General features: G+C 35.4%; 1 protein-coding gene across 4 annotated transcripts in view; it reads right to left on the minus strand.

Annotated features, from left to right (window-relative positions):
- Positions 1-20,164, minus strand: part of LOC120525664 (T-lymphoma invasion and metastasis-inducing protein 2-like) — a 314,032-nt gene that overhangs the window by 94,750 nt on the left and 199,118 nt on the right. For all 4 annotated transcript variants that reach the window (XM_039748157.1, XM_039748156.1, XM_039748158.1 and 1 more), the window contains 3 exons: positions 19,427-19,486; positions 11,455-11,604; positions 4,557-4,661 (listed from right to left, as the gene is read on the minus strand). In XM_039748157.1, coding sequence (XP_039604091.1) covers positions 4,557-4,661; positions 11,455-11,604; positions 19,427-19,486 — 315 coding nt within the window. The remainder of the gene's footprint in view (positions 1-4,556; positions 4,662-11,454; positions 11,605-19,426; positions 19,487-20,164) is intronic.

Consider the following 20,164-nt stretch of genomic DNA (forward strand, 5'->3'; position numbering starts at 1 on the left):
GTGAGAGAGAGTCTCTCATGCGCACCTGTGTGTGAGAGTCTCTCGCATGCGCGTGTGTGTGTGTGTCATGCGCGTGTGTGTGTGTGTCGCGTTCTCTCTCTCTTGCTCGCTCGTTGCACAGGAAATGCACATGAAGAGACTGAACATGTACAAACCGAAACGGAAACTGGCTTCTTCGTATACAACTCAGATGCAGTTGAAGTGCAAACTTTCAGCTTTAATTCAGTGGGTTGAACAAAACGATTGCATAAAAATGTGAGGCAACTAAAGTATTTTTTAACACAATCCCTTCATTTCAGGGGCTCAAAAGTAATTGGACAAATTAAATAACTGGAAATAAAATGTTCACATCTAATACTTGGTTAAAAACCCTTTGCTGGAAGTCTTGAACTCATGGACATCACCAGATGCTGGGTTTCCTCCTTTTTAATGCTCTGCCAGGCCTTTACTGCAGCGGCTTTCAATTGCTGTTTGTTTGTGGGCCTTTCTGTCCAAAGTTTAGTCTTCAACAAGTGAAATGCATGCTCAATTGGGTTAAGATCAGGTGACTGACTTGGCCATTCAAGAATTTTCCACTTCTTTGCTTTAATAAACTCCTGGGTTGCTTTGGCTATATGTTTTGGGTCATTGTCCATCTGTATCATGAAACGCCGCCCAATCAATTTGACTGCATTTAGCTGGATTTGAGCAGATAGTATGTCTCAGAATTAATTTGGCTGCTTCTGTCCTGTGTCACACCATCAATAAACACTAGTGTCCCAGTGCCACTGGCAGCCATGCACGCCAAATCCATCACACTGCCTCCACCGTGTTTTACAGATGATGTGATATGCTTTGGATAATGAGCTGTTCCACGCTTTCTCCATACTTTTTTCTTGCCATCATTCTGGTAGAGGTTGATCTTGGTTTCATCTGTCCAAAGAATGTTTTTCCAGAACTGTGCTGGCTTTTTTAGATGTTCTTTAGCAAAGTCCAATCTAGCCTTTCTATTCTTGAGGCTTATGAGTGGCTTGCACTTTGCAGTGCACCCTCTGTATTTACTTTCATGCAGTCTTCTCTTTATGGTAGACTTGGATATCGATACGCCTACCCCCTGGAGAGTGCTGTTCACTTGGTTGGCTGTTGTGAAGGGGTTTCTGTTCACCATGGAAATGATTCTGCGATCATCCACCACTGTTGTCTTCCGTGGACGTCCAGGACTTTTTGCATTGCTGAGTTCACCAGCGCTTGCTTTGTTTCTCAAGATATACCAAACTATACATTTTGCCACTCGTAATATTGTAGCAATTTCTCGGATGGGTTTTTTTCTGTTTTTGCAGCTTAAGGACGGCTTCTTTCACCTGCATGGAGAGCTCCTTTGACCGCATGTTGTCTGTTCACAGCAAAATTTTCCACATGGAAGCACCACACCTCAAATCAACTCCAGGCCTTTTATCTGCTTAATTGATAATGACATAACTATGGACTTGCCCACACCTGCCCATGAAATAGCCTTTGAGTCAACTGTCCAATTACTTTTGAGTCCCTGAAATTAAGGGATTGTGTTAAAAAAATGCTTTAGTTGCCTCACATTTTTATGCAATAGTTTTGTTCACCACACTGAATTAAAGCTGAAAGTCTGCACTTCAACTGCATCTGAATTGTCTCATTTAAAATTCATTGTGGTAATGTACAGAATTAAAATTAGAAAAAAGTTGCCTCTGTCCAAATATTTATGGACTTAACTGTATCTATTGCATGTGAGTATTGATTTAGTTTTTTTGTGTCTTATCCTCATCCAAAATTAATTTTTCCTTTCTTGTATCAAGCTACATCTTGGGTATGAAAACATGCTATTGAAATAAATATTGCTGTTATTATATGAAGTAAATTTAGGAGTCATTTAACACTAGAAATCCCTGAAGCTTACAAAAATATTCGTAAGGCCAGGCCACCTTAAATTCCCTTGCACCTCCTCATCAGCGTCTCTGTTTTGCAAATCTGCCAATCAGCACTGACGGTAGGCAGCCTGCTCACCTGGCCCCACCAAGGCAACTGACGTCAGATACAAAATTCTCACAGCTGCAGACTGTTTCTGAGAGTTAGGTGTTCAGACTGTTTCTGAGAGTTAGGTGTCTGGAATAGTGTTTTCAAATAATGATGTTTTCATGCATGGGATGTGTGTGTGTGTGCATGCTTTTTCCAAGAGTGAGAATAAGAGAGGCAGAGACAGATTTGATATCATTCACGTGGTTACTGGAATATAAAATAAACACATTCTCTAAGGTACAATGAAACAAGCATGCTTTTTTCCAAGAGTAAAACCGAATAAAAAAAAAATTCAAGTGACAACAAGATACCAAGAAGACATGATTCACCAGTGTTTGTGTGTCTGCTTACATCTCTTCAGTGATATCTTTTACAAGTACCATAAATTTACACATCTTGTTTTGTTAAACCTTTTGTGAAAATGTTTAATAGATATTTGGACTTCAGCCTTCACAGACTATACAGTTTGTGTCAACATTTTGTCAAGCTTCTGTTTTAGTTACCGTAGATCCCGTTATATAAGCCGAGAATTTCGTCCCTAGATTTTTGGCTTGGAGTTTGGGGTCAGTTTATACAACGAGTATCGTTTCAGATTCAAGATTTCCAGCGCAATGCTGGTTTTGCCGATGAATACAGAATAATGACGAAACCACAGAGCCATCTTTCAGATGAAGAAGTAACTTTGCATGCCGGTACTTTAAATTAAATAAAGAATTTATTCAAAAAAGTGTTTTAGTTGTTGATTTTATTAATAAAATTTATAATAAATTATTGGGAAGTTTAAAATGAAATTTTTTGTTTTGATTTACGATGAACATCTTGCGTTACGAAACGGATGCGGTCACGTGTATCCGCTTGCGCTTGTAAACAAACAACCGAGGCGTTAGTAGCGTCAGTCGGAGCCCAAATACATGTGTTTGTGGATGTTATTTCCGTCATTGCAGTGATTTTCCTATATATATAATTCATTAAGACCATGCAAGCAAGACACATAATTGTTAAGGAAGGAAGAGAAGGTAAAAGTGCGATCGCAATCGAAGCGAAGATGGACATTGTGTGGAAATATCTCCTCCCTTACTGCAGCCCAAAGATGTCAAATTAAATGGTGAGTACAGTATGAAATTGTTTCTAGAATAGAATGCCTTTTATTGTCACTATACGCATCTACAATGAGATTAAAAGCAGCTCCTTCAGTGCAGAAAAAAGTTCTGTATAGGGCTTGTATGGTTGTTTTTTAGCTTTAGCATAACGCCGGATCTGCGGCCCCGCTTCTGCTTTCTTTCCCACCTCCGTCTGTGTTGTCTCCTAGACCCGACAACAATCCACGGAGAGCCCGCTGGTCTTGCTATGTTGTGTGTGTGATGAAAACACTTGAAACATATGTCTGGCTCTGGACACCGATGTCTATAAGGTTCTGAATGGTGTAGCGGATGTTCGCCAAACCGATCGTGCACAAACAAGGACAAAAAAGTACAAAACAACAAAAAGTGCACTGAAAAGGAGAGCCCTGAGCCGCTGCAACCATGCGTGCCGCCATGCTCCTAGCTTAATCGAAGTAGGCTTGGCACTTTTATAACTTTTTGGTTAGTACATTAGAAAAATTATTGGTGTTTTGGTAAATTATGCACATTATATTATATATCAAAAATACCGGCAGTCTCAAATTCTCATCGATAAACATTATAAATATACCCGAAGAGACAATTTTAAGGAAATTTAGAAAATTTTGCTTGGAGAAGGGGGTCGGCTTAAATACCGGTCATCGGCAAATACATGTAATTTAGTAGGTAGACAAAGGGTTCGGCTAATATACCGGGTCGGCCTGTATTCCAGGATCTACGGTATGTGTTCAAAATTTCTTGTCTCACATTTTCTATCATCCTACATTTACACAGATTACTAGAGACACAGAACACACAGTAAAAGTATGCATTCCAAATAACAATATATTATTTACCTTATACAATTCCAGACACCTAACTCCCAGACACAGACTTTAGCTGTGAGGGATGGGTGAGCAGGCTGACTGCTGCTAGTGCTGATTAACATTTTTCCAAAACAAAGGTGCTGATGAAGAGTTGCGAGGGAATTTAAGGTGGCACGGCATTACAAATATTTTTGTAGGCTTCAGGGATTCTACTGTTAAAATCATGTGTAAGCCCAGATAATAAATGGTGAGATGGTTGTGATAATTTGTATTCATCAGTATAAAGTACACATAAACTTCCTTGGTGAATTTGAATGACTAGTTGATTTTTTAATTTTATTGTGGCACACAAATAGCCTGCATCATGCAGAGAAATAAGTTTGAAGGTAAGAGCAGCTGTGTTTATGAGAAAACTGAACAACTTATACAGCTCAACTTTTATATCCATATACAGTAAAATCATCAGTCATACATTTGTGACTATATACTTTGAGTAAATGCCAAACCTATAGACAGTTTTATTAAGGTTTTAATGAAAGTGTTTGAAATCTCACAATCTATATACAGTAAATGTCACAGCTTACATTTAATTTAAACTCACCAGCTCATGAATATACTCGCTGAAAGCAGGTACACTAAAATCTATGCTTCCATCCATTATTCTTTTAAGTCGTAAGCAGAACATAGATGGGTCGAGCTGTTTCATCTGCAATGAGGAAATAAAAAATCAGTCAGAATCTCAGAAAGTCCAATATCATTTTTAAATGAAAGCAGAAATTGTTTTTAAAGATGAGGTTTTATGTGAAAATGAAACATACTAAAAGGGAACAAAACTATGCTTATACATACAGTGCATACATAATATATATGTTAATTATATACACATGCTTACAGACATCACAGACACTACTGATTTGCATCTTACACCTAAACAAAGCTGAGAGTCTATAAGGTAACATAGCCATGTTCACTTACACACACCAGACTAATTGCTGAGAGTAACCAACCAAACTTGCACATTTAGGAGATTTAAGAGGATGCAAGTATACTAAAAAAAAAAAAAAAAAAAAAAGAAAGGGAAACTTAAACAGACAGAAAGTACCAGGGGCAGGATTTGAACTTTGCATTCTGACACAGTGAAGCAATAACACTAAGAAAATGAGTTTAACTAAATTCCTTTTAATGAGTGAAAGAACACAATAAATGAAACACACTTTATGTTGGACAATTTAGAACTCTGTTTAATGAATTTATACAAAATAAGTTCAGGAAAATACAAAAATCTTTGTATACTGTTCAAAACAAAGTAAATTTCACTAAATCACACAAATGCATTAGGAAACGGTGTGATTTTCCTATCTTCCTTCAAGTTAAGGTAAGAAGAAAATGAAATACTGCTTTCATCATCAATAAAGTATGCATAATAATGAATATAGTCTTTACAAATTAAGACAAAATACAGAAGAGCAAGATAACAGTGCTTAACGGTTCAGTATCAGTAAATATGAAAAAAGCAACTGATTTTTATATTATAATGTGCAAAATTTCTCAGTGTTTTATCCTCTCCGTTCTTGAACAATTTGTAACTTATATGATCAGTTTATGTTTTTACCTCACATATTTAGAGAGACGCAATATTTTAAAATCCTAACCATATCTTTTTGAATAACCATTATATACTGCATATTTTAATGTTTATGATTACAAATCACAATCACATTATTAATTTACTTACTTTTTTCTTTATTATACAACAAAAAGTGCTTTAGCTCTAATTAATCTTGTAAGGTGTCAATTGTTTGTCATAGATAGATAGATAGATAGATAGATAGATAGATAGATAGATAGATAGATAGATAGATAGATAGATAGATAACTATTAATCCCAAGGAGAAATTCACATAGTTTAAAACATGGTTCTTAAATACAGTATTTATACTAAACAAAAAGATTTTTTCTTTTTTTTTAAATAAATGTTTACAAATTACCCTTTAAAATAGACTGATGAATAGAGAAAGAAAAAAAAATAAAAACTAGGTTCATGTCTTATTCATTTGTTAAGTAAAAGCTTAAACTGTTGAAACTCCATGGGAGGTATTTTCTGCAAAAAAGAAAATGAAAATTAATGAATATATGAAAATCAGATTTTGTGAGACGTTGTTCCAGTGAAGATCAAAATCACATGAATTACACGCAGTCGAAGTGAGAAGTATTCTATCAAACGAAGTGACTCTACAGCTAAGAAGGACAAAGAATTGTGGGAGATCATGTTGCAAAGCCCTGGCCATTGACCTTATTTGCATGTTGAGAACTTGAAAAATGCAAAATGGAATGCGTTTTACTTTTCATTTTTGCAGCTTCATTGCTGTTCTAACTGAAAATGAAATGACAATTTTTTTTATAGTATTCTTTCTTGCGTGTAGACTTTGAAAATGAAATCATAAATGGGGTTATTTCATTTATAAGCACCCTTGCACATTCACTTTGAAAATGAAATCACAAACAGGGTTATTTCATTTTCATTTCTGCAGCATTCTTGTGTGCAGACTTTGAAAATGAAACTGCGAAAGAGATTGCATTTTCATTATATAATTTCCATTTTCGTTTCTGCAGGAAATACATCCCATAAAACTCATCAGGAGAGAGAAAACAGGATAAAGATATAAAATAAATTCTCTTAGTATAATGTGAGAAAAATTCTTCAGCAGAAAAAAAAACTTTTAAAATGTTATTTCTGAAAAGAAAATAAGGTTTACATTTTAAGATACTCCCTCTTCAGTGAGCTGAAAGCAGACAAACTATTTTCTTTGTGAACCTGAAAGCTGAGATCCACTTTGCCAAGCCAAACACTTTGCCAGCAACTGAGCAAGTTTAAGAAAACAAAGAAGTAGACATTACTTCAAGATGGGAACATCAGCATCTAAGCTGTTGTGCCAGAAAGAGTAACTCTTTCACCTAAGAAATTGCAGAGGACAAAGCAGAAAGTTTAACAGCAAGCTGAGAAAAGCATAACATACCAAAGCACACCAAACCACAAACAAAAGGACCACATTAAAAAGATAAAAAGTCTACTCCAATGCAAGAAGAATCCAGAGCAACAACTGCAACCACTCCAAATAACATTGTTTTGTGTCCTTTCTTCTACATAAATAGTTATATTTCTCTAATCCTTGTGTTTACCAATACATTGTATTATTTAGTTTGTTAAAACGAGTGTGCTTCAGTCACCTTGATATAAGTCTGGAGGCTGGAGATCATCTCCAACAGAGGAAGGTAAAGGTAAATAAAGTAGGAACTTATCAAATTAATCAATCTCTATATATAATCTTCATTTGGATCTTGATCTTTGCTTGTCCGCGAATGAATTAGAAGAAGCAGCACTTGATGGCAGTAGAGAGACAGCTAAAACACAGGCATTGCATTAAGAACCTCCTCCAGGCTTATACTACTGAAGACTGTAGCACTCCAGTCACACCTCAAAACACAGACATTCAAACTAAACACACTGTTGTGCTTTAAATTAACTAAAGAGATCTTCATTTAGATCTTGATCTTTGTCCTCAAATTCCACACATGCATAGACCATCTTCCAGTTTAGTACGTTGTTGTTACTCACAGATGTCAACAATGTGCCGGAATAACGAAAGGGGTGGTGGACAGTGTTACGCTGGTTAGCTCCTGAGGCCTGGTTAGAGAATGAGATTGCCGAAGATAAAAGGTACGTGCCTATGTAACATATGAATGAAAGAAAGACAGAGGGTAAAATGAATGACAACGTAACAGCACGTTCCGGAAATTATTATTGTTACGTTGTAGCCGGCGAGTGCTGCGCGTCTCACAGTTGTACCGTGGCTTGCTCACATGTCAGTGAAGTGATCCCTATTTATGCTTCAAAGAGCCTGGATACCTGTGTCCCCCTTTTATAACCATTGCTCCGTGTATATTGCCTTACTCTTTGGATTGCCACAAAGCAACCTGTGACATTGGAGAAAGGTTGAGAAGTGATCGTGAGAGGAAACGACAGCGCCGTGAAAATGAGACGGACTGTGAACGGACAGAAGCAGAAATGCTCCTACACCACAACATAATTACTATTTGGACAGTGATTCCGAGTAGGCCGTTCCTATCGAATCAATGTCCAAAGGTTTTTATTTGTAGTTTTGTTTCCCTTATAAAAGTCATAATGCTGTGCGAGCCCAGTTCACAACTGGGAGCTGCGTTTAAACTGGGAGCCCTTCACAGACAACTTTAACATGCGCAACGTAGTTGGGCGCACATGGCTAGTTATTACTAAATTACTGGCAATGCCAAAGGCAAAACTGATAATTTATTAACCTAAGTTAAAATTCTTGCCTCTCTCCTACATTATTTTGCCTTTTTACTACATTTATTTAGTTGCTCCTAGGTGGTCAAATTAAATCTTCTCTTTCCTATACCACCCCAGTGTAAAATAATGTGAATGAGGTATCATTTGAATAATTTATGTGCAAAACATTCTTTTTTACAACCTCACAAAAACTATCCATCTTTTAATTCATTTTGGAATCCACTTGATTCAGCTGTTTGGAGGAAAACCGGAGAAACAATGCAAGAAGTTGACTATTCAAGTTGCTTTGAGCTCTTCAAATTAAATTAAAATTTCTGATTCTCAAAAATAACAGTAAAAAAATAAAATGCATGTGTCAAAAAAAAAAAAAATCAATCAATAATTTCATAACTTCATGCTTCCACCTATATAGAGCCAGATATTTTCTGAACCCACTTTATCCACTACATGGTCGTGGAGTGTAAGGGGTTAATTTCAGGAGAAGAACCATAACTAGGCACCATGGCAATGTTATCAGTCAGGTATTGTTGGAGTGCATTAGGGTATGACAGAACACAGAGAAAACCACCAAAAACAAATGGTCAATGTGCAAACTCTACAAAAAGAATGGAATAGGAGTCAAATTTAGGACCCTGGAGGTGAGAAGCAGTAGCCAACATCTCACTAAAGACTGACTTCTATTTCAAACTTTATGCTACACTTTTGACTATTCATACAATTTTTATTTTTTTTGGTTTTACATGAGGTATACAAATGTCTGTCTCTGTCTTTTCTAATTCTTTCGCATCAACCAAATGTGCTTCCTGGTGACCCTTTTGTTTTGAACTCATATACATATACAGTAAGACCTCAATTATATGTTACTTGATTAACCGATAGTCTCTGTTTAATGTCAGGTCAAAAAAAAATTTGAAATTATATATTATACACACACACACACACATTTATCACTGTCCTACTACTGCATTACGGTATGGTGTGAGCTGTGCACATTGGACAATCCTCCCTTGTGCTAGCGCATAGTGTTCCTCCCCAAAACGTATTATGCCGCATTTTGAAATCACAGTGTTAGTTACATACTTTCAGTTTTAATAGTGTTTCATAGCTTTTCTCTTTTTTTATATCAATTTAATATACACTGTTAAGGACAATAAACGTAACGTGTGGTGTTGGAATTGTCACAAAAATCTTTTTAATTATTCATTTACAAAACAACGAAAGTGCTTCAAGTACTGCTTCTATTTATGGAGTAGGAAGAACAACATTGAACGATGTAAAAGATGATGCCAACATAATTGGAAAAAAAAAGTCGAAAATGGAAACCACTGACAGTAATGTATTAAAGTTAATGTTCTTCTGCACTGTCATTTTTAAAAAATTATATTGTTTTTTTAATAAATTGTGACATGCAGGCTGCTGGTGATGGGCTGTGTGGGAGCAGAAAGAATTTCCTTTCTGTAAAGTGACAGACACGCCTCTTAGGATATGAGTGACAGGAGAAGTTCGGAGAAAAAGGAAGGTGCGGCAGAAGGAAGTTTTGAGTAGGAGGTCAGGAGACAAACGGCAGAAGTGTTTGCAGGATAGAGAAAGTCAGAACTTGAGTGGCACGAGAAACTTATTTGTTGGAAAAGTTTTCTTTTATTGTTTTGAAGGTGTGCTCTATAACCCACGGAGTATAAGACAGGGCATCAATTGTTACAGAAATTCCAGTACCTCTGAGATGTATTTGCTTATTACACTGGTCTTTACAATATTATATGAATTAATTTTGTGAATACTGTATTATATTTTTTTAATATAGTTTTGTTTCGTAAATAAATATGACTTCGCTAAACTAATCTATTGTATATCATTTTTGAAGTGGTTGTTCTGTTATCTGTCTTTTCTCTTATCATTCACAGCCTCAGTCCTCAACCCCTGACGGATAAGCGAGGTTTTACTGTACTAAAGAACAGTTGGATCGAACATAAAACATTTCTACTGTGAAGTACAGTATTATGAATTTCACCCATCCTTCTGTAGAAAGCCGGTTGTTAAAATCATAACTTCTAGTCCTTAACAAATCCCGAAGTGAGAAAACAAAGATTTCTAATAGATTGCAAATAAAAAAAATTATGAAAGGTTTAAGAGAACACTTTGTTCCTTAAAATTAACTTAAAAATAATTTCTACTTGATTTGAAAAAGATTAAATCAGAGGTCTCTCTCTTTTTAATCAAGTCTCAGGATTATGTGCTTCTTTATAACAGTTAAATCTTCCGAAAAAACTTCTACGATTTTATGCCTTTATTCAACAACAAGTACATTTATGTATGCAAAGATAATGTACCACTCATCTCTTTTCAGTATCCAGTTTCTCTGTTACAGGGTCACTGAAAGCAAGTGCCTATCCAGGCAGCATTACGATAAGATCAAAAGTCTAGACCAAATATTTTACTGCTTTATTAAGTAAAAGCAGGAAAAAGATGAAACAGAAGATTGGCATCCATGTCATTTAATTTCATGACGACAATTCTTCATAACTAAAACAAGAAGTATTCCACATCCTCACCAAAGTCATGGTCTAAAGTGCAAAAACAACTAGAATGAATAATGGAGCAGAGTGTTAAGTCAAGGATCATAATATTTTTTCTTCAAATAAAATCAGCAATATTTTATGCAAATATATTAAAAGTAGTCCAGGTAATAGGCAAAACTAAAGGCTGTCTGTCTATTTGGTGCATTTCACCAACACTTTAACAGTGCACTGAAACCTCTGAATAATGCTATGGACATTCTGTTCCTGGGAATTGCACCCCTCTAAATATTCAATTTCTAATGTTATAAAGGTAGTGAGTTAACCCCATTATTGGAAGGTCTATAAGCGCAACTGTATACACCAATTATCTAACTGAAAAGATTACTTACAGCCAGAATTAAAACTGTTCTGCCTAGACAGCTTAAAGTTGCATAGCAGTAAAATAATTTTGCTTAGTTTCTGCAATCATTCATTGTGTTAACATTTTTTTTCCTTTTAAATGAAGATGAAAAGGCAAACCTACGAGTAGTCTACATTTTTATAACTCTGTCTTTTAGGATTGCATTTATCAGAATATGAAATAGTGTGTACAAAATATAAAGTATTAAGTAATGCACAACAGTTACTGATAAATGCTTCCATCTTTTACACCCTACCTTGCACACCAAGGCCAACACATCCTCCACCTTGTGTTCCAGTCTTACAACCACTGTCACCTTCTGATTTTCTGGCAAATAAACTGCAGTTTCCCTCACACTGTCTTCAGGTGGTGCTGTTGAACATATATTAGAAGAGCCATCTAGCCTCTGTTGAAAAATGAAAAACAACATTTTAATAGTTTACTGAATGAGGAACACTTGTTATGAAATCAAAACCCAAAAAACATCATTAAACGGAACACTACGCAAGGTCATCTGGTAAAAGAATGCACAGTTACACTGCGTGGTGATGTTTTGTTTGTTTTTATTCTACAAACTTAAATTTTTTTTAAACTGTTCTTCACAGTATTGAGCATAAAAATTAGGAATAAACTTGTTATCCTTGAGAACTTTACATCAAAATATTCATAGTATGCTTAAGCTGTCTGATTGCTGCCAAGTAACAAATTTAACAACATTTTTGTTCTGAAACAAATTGCCCAGTCTATCTAGGAAGGTAAAGTTGCTGTTAAACACAGACATTAATTTTTTTTTTTTTAATAGCATTTACAAAACTACTACAAAACTAATTAAAAAAGTAGAAATTCACTATAGGGAAAAACAAAAAAACAACAAAGTGTTGACATTGTGCAACTAAATATGGAGTCACAGGCAAGAAAAAATAAAGCTAGCCAGGAACGTGTAAATTTGTTTCAAATAGGAAGCGGGAAAGAAAAGTTTGTTGATAAAATTAAACAAATATACATAATTCTACAGCCCATCAAAAATGACACAGAGTACTTTTTATTCTCCTGTTCACATAGTAGTTGAAAAATTGTTCAAGCAGTTGTCTCATAGGAAAGTTGTGTTATTTCCTGGTGCAGAACTGTGTCTCTTTCTTAACCACTAGTTGACTAATACTGAGGCTCTTTCATTCAATGCCACACAGAGCTGTAACGGCACATCCAATTTTCCAGCAGAACATGCCAAAGGGTCTCCCAGCCTATCATTCGCTAAAGCCATGATTCAGTGGACAGGTTTAAACCCATGTATTAGTTCATAGTTTCCACCCATCTGCAGACAGCTTTGAGGTGGTAATCCCCACCCAGGATCCACCAGGAACCTGACTAAAAGGAATGGCCAACTCAAACTTCATTTTCCATTTTGTTTAAAAAGATACCTTGTTTAACTTGATGTGAAATCACAAGTTTCCATAAGAAAAAAAAAAAAACAAAACAAAAGTGACTTTGTTTATGGCCATGTTACTCCTTTTGCCTGTCATCCTACCAGTATGATCTTACTGTACACACTTAATGAGTGTAACCATAAACTTATGAATCTGATTTGTATCATTTCTTTAAATATGGACAGCTGACCATTTCTAACCACCACTCACTTCTTGACATTACTTACTACAGCTTCAAGGTCATGTGGCCCTGAAGCCTATCTCTACAAACTGGGAGAAAGGAAAGAGCTGCCAGTTCCTCACAGGGAATACTCATGCACACACCAACACTCACAATTTTTGTGATGAAAACTGAAAACAAACTGCCTTAATTGGTGTTCCTCCTCCATTGTGTTTGCAGGTTTTATGGTTATACTTATCCCATATCCCTCACGTGGATTTGACGTGAAAATAGTGCTTTAATTTTATTACAGACATCCATCATTTATTTCTTAAACTGCAAATTATTTTCAAATACATTACAGTTAAATAAAACAAGAACACTGATTCATCTGGTACTAAGTTGCCCTTCTCTGCGAGTACTCCACGGTAAACATATGAGCAGGACGGCTTTATTCAGTTTTTTTTTTCTTCAAGTATGGATGTCTTAAGTAGTGTCATTTACTTGCAGATCTTCTAAAATTTGTATGGATAGCTCTACCCTTTAACTCAACGTAAGCTGGAGTAGAACTAAACATCAAAAGAATCCCAATTGACTGCCCTTTGTCTTTCGAGTGTCTGGCTCTTGAGCTCATAACAAAATCAGGTCCTATCTTTCTCATTACTCTCTACCATCATGTTACTTACATGACATTCAGCTTCCTCTTTCAGTCTCCCTCTCTGTTCAGATGCTCAGTATAATTTGTGTGTGTGTTACATCACAAATGATGTTATTTGCTAGGCTTTTCTTTTAATATCGAATTTAGCAATTTACTCTGGTTTATTGGTTTTTGTACTATTTAATGTCTTTGTATATCCTGTATCATATCTGTTTTAGTGTTCTATTCAGGAAACATTCATATCTAATGTTACATATACCTGTTGTTTCTTTATAAGACTCTGTGAAGCACCTTGAGCATGTGAAAGGTGCTATATAATAAAATATATTATTACTATATGTTTCAAGAAAACATGGTACAGATAGTGCTTCATTTCATGAAATTGCTCACAAAGTTTTGCAGAAGTTAAACTTACTAATAATCTGTTGGTACTTAGCAGTCCCTTCTAAAGCAACAACATAGGTGATAACTACCAACTCTTTAGATCCTTACTAATCTGCAGGCGATTCTTTTAATAAAGAAAAACTCACATGAACGTCAAGAAAATAAGAAAATAAAGCATACTTTTCTTGCATGCAAGCATATACCGCCATCTATCTATCTGACCCTCATTTCCTTATGGTTGGAGCCCCAACTAGCCACGTCTACTAGCATCATGCAGCCATCAATAACTGACTCATAAACTCATTACTGGAAAGTTTTTCATTTTTAGGTTACCTGCACTTTAAATAGTAATACTTTAATTGTCTCACAAAATTCAAAGCACACCAAAGGAGATTGTGTTGGTCATTCAGACAAAGCTCTCTGATTAGCCGACTCCGACAGGCTGGTCTTGAAAAGCAGCTACGTTTTTGATTTTTTCTTTTTTGTTTTTACTTGCCAAACATGCTGTATTTATCATACCACAGAAGACAGTTGCTAATCATAGAAACCTGATATGCATACCGTGAGAATATGAATGGTCTGTTTGCAATCCATTAAGTAAGAAATACAAGATATAAACAAAAAAGATTTTAGAAATGCATTATTATGCTGAAAAAGCAGCTACAGAAGACAACATTACACTTGTATTCAACACGCTGAGGGGGGAAAAGTGAACAAAATTATTCTGCTCTTCTTACATTTCTGAAATAGCCCCTATTATTAAATACTGAAAGTAACAACAAATGTTCAAGCTCACTTGGTACAGGACCTTAAATGTGCTCTCTACAATAATAAAGGATTAGCCTTCCCATCGGTACCTGGCACTGGTATCTTCTGAAAATCGCTCTGCATGAGCTTGGTCCATTGTAGTGTGAAATGTTATTACAATGCAGCACCAACACATTCCTTTTTTTTTTTTCTTAGGCACATGCCCTCAAGAGGCTTAGTCTATGTGATCATATTTTGGAATTGCATGGCAAAGTCTTTTTCATCTTTGAAGATTTTAGCTTTACAAAATACATTATCAGACAAATAATAAACCTAATCTAGCATCACCATTTACATGAAATTTAATCAAATAAGACAAGAAGATTAAAAAAAATATATTTTTCAGTTCTGTTTTTCATTTTTATGGGTGCCTTTATGGTAGCTATTACTAAAGCCTGCAAAGCTCATACAGGAGCAGGACCATTTAAGAGGTAAAAATACATTGGCAATGGCAACATTGACACTGACATTAGATGCTCAATTAGAATTCTGACAGCCTGAAACGTTACTCTTGGAACTTAGATGTAGATCATAAATCATGGGCGACTGGATAAGAGTTCGTCAGACCACTAAATGGGTCTTCCTGCTGCCACCTAGTATATGGTTCTCTGTTCCCACTTATGACTGGAAGGTCACCTAGAGAGATGCATGGCCCTTTTAAAAGAATAATAGTGGCCAGGATTTCCAGGGACACCTGTGGCTGGCAGGTGAAGTTCATGCAAGATGGCCCTAGGCCATTCTTGATAGCTGAGCTTTCCCTACAACAGGGGTCTCCAACTCCAGTCCTAAAGATCTACTGTGGCTGCAGGTTTTTATTCTAACACCTTTCTTAATTAGTGACCAGGTTTTGCTGCTAATTAACTCTTTGCCTTAATTTTAATCGACTTTTCTTCAGACCACTGAACTGATTCTTTTTTCCTTAAACAGCATCAAAACATAAATCTGGTCACTAATTAAGAAAAGAATAGTTAGAAAGTTAGAATGAAAACTTGCAGCCACAGTAGCTCTCCAGGACTGGAGTTGGATGCCCCTGCCCTAGAAGCAATTCCTAACTCAGACATAAAAGTCTCTTTTGATCATCAGACTAGTAAGCATGGAGTTTGAAACAAAATGCAAAGTGTAATGCAAAGGTTTAATTTGTAGGGAAATAAAAAGGATGCCATGTGAGTATGCTCCTAGGGACAGTCATCAGAAAAACCACCAAGATGGTGCCACCTGTCAATATGCAAAAAAGCACAGAAATAAGGTGTTAAAAATTACTTAGTATTTCCTCAGGAACTAAGATAGGACAAAATTAATATTTGATTTGTATTTCTCAGCCTGAGAAACCCCATAATAACCACCAAGGAGTCCCAAAGAAATCCCCAGGAAAGAGCAAAAAAATGTATAAATAACACCAATCAAAACAGGCAGGGCCGATAGAATGTAGTGCGTCCTCACTAAACCTCTGTTAAAGTCTATGACTCTCCTTGACAGAGAAAATAAATAAAATATATTGAAGATCATCATCATAAATGGGAAAATGCATATTAAACTTTAAGGAAGTTTGTGTGTGCAAAAAAGTTGCAAGATTTACATGGATTATGAATTATTCTGTACCAGTGTATGAGGTTTACACTAATATTAAATCCTAATTATATACCATATATTTTCTCTGTTGCCTCATTGTTAGTATCAGTGCCAAAAAAGGACTGCTTCTGACTTCATGTTCATGCTAATACAGCCACTAATATTAACCTCACTGACATCTAGCAGAATAAAACAGTACTGGACAAGATTCAAATGTTCAAAGAAAATAATGGACATTCAACCATGTCCTTCTGGCATGAAGTGAAAGAAAAGCAATTTCTGGATGCATTCCAATCTGTTTTATCCTGATGAAAGGCAATACTCTCTTTCCTTTCTCAGATTACACTGATGAAAACTGATTGGCTCAAGCCGGATGGCTAGTGAAGGACTTCTCTGCCTGCTCCCCAGTCATAGAACCTTTTTTGTTATTATTCTTAGTTACATTTTATATTCTAAAACAAAGGTCTGTTTTTCACTAGGAGTCCCTGATTTCAAGCATAGGCACAGTGAGGCCAATGAAGTTTTGTCTGGGTGGAAAAAATCGTTTGGTGACAAACTTTTAAAATTATTCAAGCAAGAATTTAACATTCTTTAGAATGTGAATTAAATAAACTGGCACGGCCAATAATTAAATTCATTACATGTTCTAATGTCTATTCTAATGTCTTTTCATCAATTAACAAAAGCTCACTTTTAAAATAACAGTTGTGGCATATTTGAAGTTAATATATTTTTACAATTATGGCCACAGTCATTTTTAATTACACTTGGTTAAGTGAACCTGCATGTACTAATTTTACAAAGCTCCATGTTTCCAGAGTTCCTTACAACTGCCTTCAATATAGCAACAGCACAAATGAGATACATTCCTGTCTGCCTATTTAGCAATCTACTAGGGTTTCTTCAAATTGTAATTTAGTCAGACCACTTAACCAGGCAACACAGTTAGAGAAACAAAGCTGTTATTAAAAGACAGCAAAATGTCATGGACTATTTGGAACACAGAAGTAAAAATGTGATAATCACATAGAGAGATGATATTTTTGTATTAATGCTCTAATTTACATTTTCTGATTATACATTTGTATTATTTATATTTAGTCACTATTTGTCACCCCTCTCCAAGAAATATGAAAAACGATCAAACAGACTTCCATCTCGAATTGGCAAACACCATTTCTTTAGCTTTTTGACAATCAAAGAGGAATATGGATCCGTAATTTATGTAGTAGACGTCAACAAGACAGCACACACAGTATAGGAAAACATTATGAATAAATTACTTATCTGAGATAACAATAACATTTATTTCAATAGCGCATTTTCATACACAGATTGTAGGTCTTAACCCTTAGATGGACTGGTGCCCTGTCCAGCATTTGTTCGTGCCTTGCGTCCTATGCTAACTGAGATAGGCTCCAGCACCAGCATGACCCTGGTCATGACAAAGCAGTTTAGATAATAACTGACTAAATCAATCTGGACTTACATAAAATGGATATATAAATAGTAGAAAAGTAGAGTCACATATGGTATAATTTAACATGCCCCTCTCTAAGGAGCTAAATATCAACAAACCTAGCAGGCACCTTTATAAGTAGCATATATAATGCAATACCTGAAAGTTGTTATCTTCTAAACCCTGAACGTGACCCAGTGTTGCTTCTCAGAGGAAATTTTGCCTGCTTTAACAATGGTTGATACACTGACAACTTTGGTATGCTGTCAAACTTGCAATAACGTTCAGCCAAAAATGATAATGAAGGGCAGGTTGATTTAAATGCAACTCGTTTTAAGATGTTTTTTTCAGACAAAGAATACATAGAAAAAGGGTAATATAAAGAGTAGGGTAATGGTTTCTATCCTCATGACAAGTTCCCCAGTTTCCCTTGCTGGTTCTGGGATCTCTTTCTTTGCCTGCTGTGTTCATTGGCCCAAAACATTCTTCCTCCTCCTCTTGGCACAATAAGCAGTGAACACTGTGGCCACAGAGGGGACACCAATTTAATAACTGTTAGTCAGTCCAAATATTAAGAAGAGAGGACAGGCTTTGAAGAGGCACTAGTCAGGTTGGGACAGTTGTTTACCTAACGGCTTGCTCATTCCCCTTATTTTAAAAAGCATGCCTTGTGTTCCACATCTATCAAGTGTCAGGGCCAAGAAAGTTCAGTAACAGAGAGGTTCAGCCTAACTGGAAAAGTTTTTGGAGTTCTACAATAAACTTACTTACAGTGGGTATGGAAAGTATTCAGACCCCCTTCAATTTTTCACTCTTTGTTATATATTGCAGCCATTTCCTAAAATCATTTAAATTAATTTTTTTCCTCATTAATGTACACACAGCACCCCATATTGAGAGACAAAAAAAAAAAAGAATTTTTGAAATTGTTGCAGATTTATTAAAAAAGAAAAACTGAAATATCACATAGTCCTAAGTATTCAGACCCTTTGTTTAGTATTTAGTAGAAGCACCCTTTTGAGCTAATACAGCCATGAGTCTTCTTGGGAAAGATGCAACAAGTTTTTCACACCTCTGCCATTCCTCCTTGCAGATCCTCTCCAGTTCTATCAGGTTGGATGGTAAACATTGGTGGACAGCCATTTTTAGGTCTCTCCAGAGATGCTCAATTGGGTTTAAGTCAGGGCTCTGGCTGGGCCATTCAAGAACAGTCACAGAGTTGTTGTGAAGCCACTCCTTCATTATTTTAGCTGTGTGGTTAGGGTCATTGTCTTGTTGGAAGGTAAACATCCCCAAATCCAGGTGTGAAAAACTTGTTGCATCTTTCCTAAGAAGTATCATGGCTGTATTAGCTCAAAACAATTTCAAAAATTTGTTTTTTTTGTCTGTCAATATGGGGTGCTGTGTGTACATTAATGAGGAAAAAAAATTATTTAAATGATTTTAGCAAATGGCTGCAATATAACAAAGAGTGAAAAATTGAAGGGGGTCTGAATACTTTCCGTACCCACTGTAGTTGTGGTCAGAAAAGGAAACTAGAAAATAAAAGACAACTGAATAGCTTTAGGAAAAAATACTAGAAATATCAAAAATTAAAATCAGAAACAGAAATATATTGTGTGATTTTGAAAGGTACAGATAAACTGCTAAAATCAGAGAAAGCAAAGAGATTCAAGGAAATATAAAATAAGCTTTACAGACATACCAAAATTTTGTGCATAAAAAAGGAAAGCTGCTTTTAATGGTTAGTGCAAAAAATATGCTCACCTCACAACTGTTTGGGTTTAGCAAAAATGATGTTCTCTGTGAACCAGTGTTTTCAAAAATCTGAAAAACAGCATTGGATTAATGCTTAAATAATATCTTTCATAAAATTGGTGCTTGTCATAAAAAAAATTAACTTGTCAACTAAAATTTCCTAAAATGAAGAATATTATTTAAAATAGTTTTTTCAATAATTAGGAATATTATTTAAAATAATTTTTAACCAACCAAATAGTAGACTATATGAAGACAATATATGGTATATAAAAATACATTTACAATAAAATGAAACTAATAAAACTGCTAAGATACAGTAACTATAAGCATCAAACTTTTTTTACAACTAATAATAAAAATGTACAAGTATTTCAAAATTGTGATACTGTCCAACATTATAGATGATATAATCAGAATTAATATTTCTAAATTTCTAATTAGAAGCATAAATGTGTGGTATACAAAAAAGGTGAATTCAATAGTTGTGAGCAATTCTGATCAGATGACTGCAGCAGAAGTTTATTTATATGATCTGCAGCATAAACTTTTAATCTATAATTGATGTATTAATGCATTAATTGCAGGAACAGTTATAGAAATAATAAAAATACATGTATATAAATGAAACCAAATTTGTTTACTATGCAGTTTAAATGTGATTATACTAAGCAAAAAAAAAACAAGTTTGAAAGGTGCGAGTCGGGTGGCAGGCATGTCAGTCAGGTAGTTATCAGTTAGATATGA

Source organism: Polypterus senegalus, chromosome 3 (assembly GCF_016835505.1).
Source record: "Polypterus senegalus isolate Bchr_013 chromosome 3, ASM1683550v1, whole genome shotgun sequence".
NCBI lineage: Eukaryota > Metazoa > Chordata > Cladistia > Polypteriformes > Polypteridae > Polypterus > Polypterus senegalus.